This window comes from Octodon degus, unplaced genomic scaffold (genome assembly GCF_000260255.1).
Source record: "Octodon degus isolate 3935 unplaced genomic scaffold, OctDeg1.0 scaffold00037, whole genome shotgun sequence".
Taxonomy (NCBI): domain Eukaryota; kingdom Metazoa; phylum Chordata; class Mammalia; order Rodentia; family Octodontidae; genus Octodon; species Octodon degus.
In genome coordinates this window covers 4,212,762-4,221,094 of record NW_004524613.1, presented here as the reverse complement: position 1 = coordinate 4,221,094, position 8,333 = coordinate 4,212,762, and the positions used below count along the sequence as shown (strand labels likewise).

The window sequence follows — 8,333 nt, the reverse complement described above, 5'->3', positions numbered from 1 at the left end:
TTTCATTTATTTATTTGTGTGTGTGGCCAGCTCAGCCCACCAGGGGGCAGGGCTGGCTGGCATGTGGTGCTGGGGGATTGAACCACAGTCCCTGTGCTTTTAGCTAAGCGTGTTGTAAGTAGGTGCTTTAGACCACTGAGCCATCTCACCAGCCCAAAAGTGTAGATTTTCACACGACAGTGATTGTACTTCTGTAGTATTTTTTTGGTATCTTCATCTGTGTTAAAAGAATTCATTAAAACAAGAGGAACATTTGTATTGTAGGTTTTGTTCAAATGTTCAATTTGTTGAGCTATCCCCCAGTCCCAGCATGGTAGTTTTAATGAACTGAATTGTGTGCCCCACATATGCCCCACATGTTAACATCCTAGAACCCAGTACCTCAGAATATGACTATATTTGGAGGTAGAGCCTTTAAGGTCGTAATTAAGATTAAATCAGACATTGTGTCCCATGCCTGGAATCCCAGCACTCAGGAAGCTGACACATGAGGATCACCATGAGTTCAAGGACATCCTAGACCACATAGAAAGTTCAAGGACAGCCTAAACTACACAGTGAAACCCTGTCTCAAAAAACAAGACTACGCAAGATGGGGAGATAGCTAGTAGAATAGCGCTTGTGCCTGACAAGCGCAAGCGTCTGAGTTCAATACTCAGATCCACCAAAAAATAAAAAATAAAAATAAAAACAAAAAAAGAAATTTCCTTAAAAAAATAAAAAGACAACAACAGCAAAAGTGGTAATTAAGGTTAAATGGAACTAGGTGTGTAGCTCAGGAGCACAATGCCTGCCTAGCAAGCATCAGGCCCTGAGTTCAATTCTCCATACCAAAAAAAAAGTTAAATGAAGTCAATGAAGTCATAAATGTGGGCCCTAATGCAATGTGACTGATCTTTATAAAACAGTTAGATTAGGGCCAGGCATGGATGACATACATTGGTAATCTCAGCTTCTCAGGAGCCTAATGTAAAAAGGCTTGCAGCTAGCTATAAGGCCTGCTTGAGTAACTTAGCTCAACCCTGTGTCACAATAAAAAAATAAATAAAATGGCTGGAGAAAAGCACCATTGGGTTTCTTTTTTTTTTTTTTCATTTTTTTTTTTAAATTTTTATTTATTTGAGAGAGAGAGAGTGTGTGGCCAGCTCAGCCCACCAGGGGGCGGGGCTGGCTGGCATGTGGTGCTGGGGGATTGAACCGGGGTCCCTGATGCTTTGCTAAGCTTGTTCTAAGTAGGTGCTTTAGACCACTGAGCCATCTCTCCAGCCCATCATTGGGTTTCATCTCCAGTAATACAAATGGGGGTTGGAGGCTGGACACACAAGATGGCGGTGACCTGTGAGAAACCAGAAAGAAGGTGGTCACTTGCAACCCAAGGACAGGCCTCAGGAGAAACCAAACACACTAATACTCGGTCTTGGACTTCTAGCCTCTAGAATGGTGAGAAAATAGGTTTCTGTCACCATGCAACAGACTATGGTATTCTATCCTGGTAGCCCTAGTGAACTAAGACAGTGGCACATGCCTATGATACTAGTATTTGGGAGGCTGAGGCAGGAGGATCAGCAGGAGTTTGAGGCCAGCCTGGGCTAAACAGTAAGTTCAAATCCAGCCTAAACTATATATAAGAAAGAAATTTTGGAGCGAAGCCTGGCCTATCTCTTTTATCATCTTAAATAGGTTACTTTGCTTCTTGGTGCCTCAGTTTCCCATAGGACAAAAGATATAGTTATAGTACCTGCGTCATAGGATTGCTATAGGAGTGAACAAAGATACAAAAGCAGGAGTAAAAGAATAGAGTATTCAGGCTGGGGGTGTAGCTCAGCAGTAGCGATTAGCATTTATGTAGCCTGGGTTCATTTTCCCACATGAAACAGAAACATCGCTTAGAAACTGGGAATGCAGCACAGTGGTAGAACACTTGCTTAGCATGAATGAGGCCCCGCATTTTAGAGGGGGGAAAAAAGGGCAGAGATCCTGGCATAGTGGCACATGCCTATAATACCAGTATTTGGGAGACTGAGGCAGGAAGATCACCAGGAGTTCGAGGCCAGCCTGGGCTAAACAGTAAGTTCAAAGCCAGCCTGAACTATATATCAGACCCTTTGGGAAAAAAAGGTGTGTGTGGGGACACTCTGGTACACAATAAGTAATCTACAGACACTTACTAAGGGAATTTTATTTTTCTCGACAAATACAAATGAGCAGGCCTTGAGTGTTATGTAAAATAAAAGTCACCAGGTAATAGTGTTCCTATTATGACAGCTCTTTACTCTTACTAGCCTGGGAAGCTCTTGGGGCAAAAACATATCCTTCTGTGTGACAAAGGGCTTAGTAAAAGATAGCACATAGGAAGAATTTGCCAAGCCAAATAATTTCCAAACATACCCAATGCAAGGCCGTATGTCAAGAGTTAGCGTCTGATTCTTCATGAAAGTAACAGAGCCATTTCTAAAAGTTCTGTTTGGGGGCTGGGGATTTGGCTAAGCTGTAGAAAACTTGCCTAGCAAGCTAGAAGCCCTGGGTTTCGTCCTTGGTACCAAAACCAAAAAATAAACCTCTCATAAAAGTTCTGTTTGGTTACTTTTTACATTTTCCATTCAAAAATTGCACAAGGTCTGGGGAGGTAGCTCAGTTGAATAAGTGCTTGCCTGGCAAGCTCAAGGGTCTGAGTTCAATCCCCAGTTCTGCAAAAAAGAAAAAGTTGCACAGTGGTGCAATTTATAACCCTAGCACTCTAGGAGGCTGAGGCAGGAATACAGAGAGCTTGAGCCCAGCCTGGGTAGCTTAATTGGTGACTTAAGTGTCTGTCTCAAGAACTTCTTTAAGAAGTGATGAGGGGCTGGCCAAATAGCTCAGTGGATTAAAGCACCTGCTTAGGCAGATGCCCTGCTGGCCCCATCCCCAGGGCACGCTGAAATGGCAATTGAGACTGGGCTTGGTGGCATGCGCCTGTAATCTCAGCTCTTGGGAGGCTGTAAACAGGCGGATCACTATGAATCTGATCTATGTAGTGAGACCCTGTAGAACCTTACTAAAAAAAAAAAAAAAAAAAAAAAAGCGATGGGGATGTAGCTCAGTGTAAAGATCCCAAGTTCAGTTCCCAGTACCAAAATAGAAAAACCTTTCCTCTTCCCTGTACCTATATTCTTTTTTCTTCTATAGCTATTTTCTAACTTTGTTTTGTGTGCATTATTTTCTACACTTATGTCTGTGAATTACAATATCTGAAATCCATGTTGATTTTTCTTTCTGTTATCTTGGGAACCTGGTTTTTGCTGACTGTGTATGCCAGTCATCTCCTGAAGAGTTATCTGTAGTGGCCAAGGGTGATGGCACATGCTTATGATCCCAGCACTCAGAAAGTTGAGGCAGGAAGATCATTTGAGTTTAAGGCCAGCCTTAATTACAAAGCAAGACCCTCTCTCAAAACAAAACAAAATTATCTGTGGTGGTTCTCTGAAACCAAAGATGGATGTGCTTTTTTCCAGAGAAGCTTTGGTTTTTTGCCACAGGTGTGGGGGCATAGCCAGCAAATTATCATGAGAACCAGGTTCCCAGTTCACAAGATTTCTTAATCCACCAGGCTCTACTCCCTGGACTTCAGAGGATTCATTGACGATCACAACTTCTCAAGAAAGAGCTTTAAAAACAGTCCCCCTAACTGGGTATAGTGGTTCACACCTATAATCTCAGCACTTTGAGAGGTTGAGGCAGGAGGATTGTAAATTTCAACTCAGCCTGGAAAAATGAGTGATTTAGTGTGAATTTGTAGATAGATGGATGGACAGATAGATATTTTAAGAAAAAATGCCCATATATTAATTTTTTTCACTTCTTCTTTTTTTAAAGATTTTTTAAAAAATTTTATTTATTTATGTGTGTGTGTGTGTGTGTGTGTGTGTGTGTGTGTGTGTGTGCCCAGCTCAGTCCACCAGGGGGCAGGGCTGGCTGACATGTGGTGCTGGGATTGAACCACCGTCCCTGTGCTTTGCTAAGCTTGTTCTAAGTAGGTGCTTTAGACCACTGAGCCATCTCACCAGCCCCTCAGGCCTTACTTATTTTTGAAACCGACCTTGCTAAATTGCCCTTGCAGAAATCAGAACTTGTGATCCTTCTGCCTCAGTCTCAATGCTGAAGACTGAAATTACAGGTATCCCCATCAGCTCCTCTAAAAGTTTGGCCTTTTTTTTTTTTTTTTTAAACAGTACTCAGGACCCTGTGCCTGGCACTTATTCTACTGAGCTATCTCCCTGGCCCCTAGAAGTTTGGCTTTTAAGAATTAAGGGTAGGGGGCCTGGCCTTAGCTCAGTTGTTTAAATGGCTGCTTCCACAAAGCTGTCAGCCTCAGGTTGCTGTAGTTCGATACCCACAACATTCCAGCCAGCCAAACCACCCCTGAGGGCATTCCAAGCCAAAAAAAAAAAAAGAAGAAGAAAGAAAGAATTAAGGGTAGAGGCCTGTAAGTTAGCTCAGTTGTTTAAGCACTTGCTGGGGCAAACCCAGTTAGGTGCAGGAGACCGTGGTTCGATCCCCTGCTCCCTATGCCTTGGGAGACCCTGTCTTAAAGCAACCTGAGGTTGCTTTTTTTTCCTTAGCCGGCTAAAGGAAAAAAAAAAACATCCTTTGCAGCTTTTGCAGGGAGATAGCTCAGTGGCTTAAGTGCCTGCCTGGCAAGCACAAGGTCCTGTGTTGGATCCCCAGTACAAAAAATAAAGAAACAATAAAAAGAGGGGGGAAAAAAAGAAAAAGAAAAAAACAAAACAAAACTCATTTGGGCGCCGGGGAGATGGCTCAGTGGAATAAGCGCTTCCCTGGCAAGCGCAAGGGCCTGAGTTCAATCCCCAGTTCCGCAAACAAAACAAAACAAAATAAAAAGAATTAAGTGTAAAACATTAAGTGTCACCTGTAATCCCAGCACTCAGGAGGCGGAGTCAGGAGGATTGTTGTGAGTTTGAGACCAGCCTGCCTACAAAGTGAGCTCAAGGCCAGCCTGAACTGTATAGTGAGACCATGTCCCAAAAAGTCTAATAATAATAATAATAATAATAATAATACTTTGAGTGTCGAGTGATTTGTGCTTTAAGAAGATGGTTGTCACACCAGTTACATCGTCAGATCTGTCACATGCAAAGATGAGGCCTAGTACATCCCAGTGTCACCGCATAAAATTTAACTGCCCCAACTCTGAGGGCAGCTCTTCAAAACCTCCTTCCAAGCCCCTTGGCGACACGCCTCCTGCCTAGTCCACCTGTGAGCCGAACAGGCCACTAAGGAAAATACGTACTGATTGGACAGGTAGGGGAGGCTGGGTCACTAACATTCGTTACAAACTCTTTTTTCTCTTCCAATCAGACAGCTGTTCCGAAGAGCCAAAAAAGCGCCCCATACCCGGTATAGACAAATACGCTGTGTGATTGGCTGTCCCGATATGAGTGACGGCAGATACAGCGTATGGGAACGTCCCCGGGGCTGCGCTACTTTGGCGTGGAGGGCGCAGCCGGAACCCGCGCTGTCAGTGAGCGTCCAGGCAGTCCTTCCACCCCGCGCGTCTCCGCGCCATGGCCGCCCCGCCGCAGCTGAAGGCTCTGCTCCTGGCGGTGAACGCGCTGCTGCGCAAGCGCCGCTACCACGCTGCGTTGGCCGTGCTTAAGGGCTTCCGGAACGGGGCCGTGTGAGTGGGGCTGTCGGGCTGGAAGGGGCTGAGGGACGGGACGCGCTTGGCTGGGGTCGGAGGCACAAGTGTGAGGCCCGGCGCCGCCGCCTGGGTGCCCTTGACCAGTCCTCGTGTGTCTCTAGGTCTCGATAGCCACCATCTGTGCAGTAGGATTTGGAGTGGGGCTTCTGAGCGCCTTGCCAGCGCTGAGCCGCGGCTCCCACTGTGCGCTTTCTCGGTCCTTCTGCTTTACAGCCTGGAGCTAGTGGCATGATCCTCGCTCGGCAGCACCTGTATCCCCTTTATTTGGGTCAGGTCAGGCCTCGCAGTGCGCTCTTTGGACTGTCTGGCTTTCCAGGCCCCGTCTGCACAATAGAGAACTGAACTCTGGCCTTTAGCATCGAGGCACCCCCACCCCCATTAAGCTGCCCATGAGTTCACAGCCTTATCCTGTGACTCCAGTGCCAAATCCTCTTTTGGTACTGGGGACTTCTGGGATGTGACAATGGATGTAAAAAAAAAGCTGCAAGTATTTGCCGAACATATTGATCTCACTTCAGCCTTGCATGAGGAGCTCCTGGGGTCATGTCACACAGCCAACCTCAGCCAACTTTAGATCACCTGCATGACAGCCACCATCTATTCAAAGCCTACTGGGCCAGAACTGGCAACACAGCAGAAACAAAGCAGAGAGCAGTCTGTATCCCACCTGAGTTGGCATCCTGGTGGCACCGCAGTGTGGTGGTGAGCATGTGGCCTGCCAAGATTCGAATCCTGGTGTCACTTGCCTATCTGATCTTCAGGAAATCATGAATCCTCTCTAAGCCTTTCTATAAGGTGTATTGTACTGTCAGAGGATTAAATCCATACTTGTGAAACACTCAGCACAGCATAGGTATATACAGAAAGTGTCTTTTATTTTTGTTATAGTCACACGATGTCTACCTGACTTACTCCCTTATCTTTCTCAGGCCTGCCAGGCATAGTGGCACACACTTGTAACCCCAGCACTTGGGAGGCAGAGGCAAAAGGATGGTGGCGAGAGTTCGCCTGCGCTACAAAATGAGCTTACGGCCAGGCTGAACTGCATAGTGAGACTCTGTCTACTTACATTTCATCTGCTTTTTTTTTTTTTTTTTTTTTTGTTTTGTTTTTGGCAGAACTGGGGATTGAACTCAGATCCTTGTGCTTGCCAGGGAAGAAGTTATTCTACTGAGCCATCTCCCTGGCCCCTCGTCTGCTTATTGAGGCCACCCCATGAATTCCCATTATCACTGGACACTTAATAGTTCACTTGTGTATCTTGATATTTGTTTTTGCAGTACTAAGGATTGAACCTAGGGCCTTATATGTGGTAGGCAAGCACTCTACCATTGAGTTACATCTCCAGCCTTAAATTTTATTTCTTTATTTTTTTTAATTATTTATTTATTTTTTTTGTGTGTGTGTGTGTGTGGCCAGTTCAGCCCACCAGGGGGTGGGGCTGGCTGGCATGTAGTGCTGGGGAATTGAACCATGGTCCCTGTGCTTTGCTAAGCTTAGCTTGTTCTAAGTAGGTGCTTTAGACCACTGAGCCATCTCACCAGCCCATATTTCTTTATTTTTTGAGACAGCATCTCACTATATAGTCCAAACAGGCCTTGAACTTGCTATGTAACCTAGGCTTCCCTGGAACTAATGGTAATCCTCCTGCCTCAGCTTCCCAAGTAGCTGGAATGACAGGCATGTATCACCATCCCTGGCTGTTGGTATAGTCCATTTCTCACTAGAAAGTGAGCTTCATGAGGGCAGATCTTTCCCCCCTTGTGGTACTGAGGATCAAAGCCAGGACCTCAAGTACATTAGGCAAGTATTTTACCATCTCCAACCCAAAGACAGAACTTTTTATCTACTTTATCCCTTCCTAAACTTCTAGCACCTGCTACATATTAATAGAATCTCAAGTATTTATTGAGCAACTGAATGGATAAGTATGTATAAAATAGGAACTGGCATTGTACTTATTCTCCAAATGAGAAGACTGTTGCTTAGAGTTCTATACCCATGACACATATCGTATCACTTGCTCAGCGGTGAAGCCAGGATACAAATCCAGAATGCCCAATGCCATGTAAGTATTATGTGGTAACATTGGGAAGTACTCGGTCTCATCTTTACATGTGACAGACAGACTTGACGATGTAGCTGGTATGACAACCATCTTCTTAAAGCACAAATTACATGGCACTCAATGTCTTACACTTTTTTTTTTGTCTTTTTGAGACATGGTCTTGCTGTGCAGTTCAGGCTGGCCTTGAGCTCACTTTGTAGCCCAGGCTGGTCTCGAACTCACAGAGTTCCTCTTCTGTCAGCCTCCTGAGTACTGGGATTACAGGCAGCATGCAATGTCTTGCACTTAATTCTTTTTTTTTTTTTTTTTTTTTTTTTTTTTATTTTTTTTTCAACAAATAATACACTGCATATATTCTTCTTAGTGGTTAATTGCTGTACAATTGCACTTAATTCTTAAAAGCCAAACTTCTAGAGGGGCATGGTGGGGAATACCTGTAATCTCAGCATTGAGACTGAGGCAGGAGGATCACACGTTCTGAGTTCTGCCAAGGCAATTTAGCAAGACCTGTCTTAAAATTAATTCTTCTTCTTCTTCTTCTTATTATTATTATTATTATTATTATTA

At 44.6% G+C, this 8,333-nt stretch overlaps 1 protein-coding gene across 1 annotated transcript in view; it reads left to right on the top strand.

Annotated features, from left to right (window-relative positions):
- Nucleotides 1-5,494: 5,494 nt before the first annotated feature.
- Pxmp4 (peroxisomal membrane protein 4) overlaps nucleotides 5,495-8,333 on the top strand; it is a 13,001-nt gene continuing 10,162 nt past the window's right edge. The window contains exon 1 of the mRNA XM_004630822.2: nucleotides 5,495-5,674. Within this exon, the coding sequence (XP_004630879.1) occupies nucleotides 5,562-5,674 (113 nt within the window). The 5' untranslated portion in view covers nucleotides 5,495-5,561. The remainder of the gene's footprint in view (nucleotides 5,675-8,333) is intronic.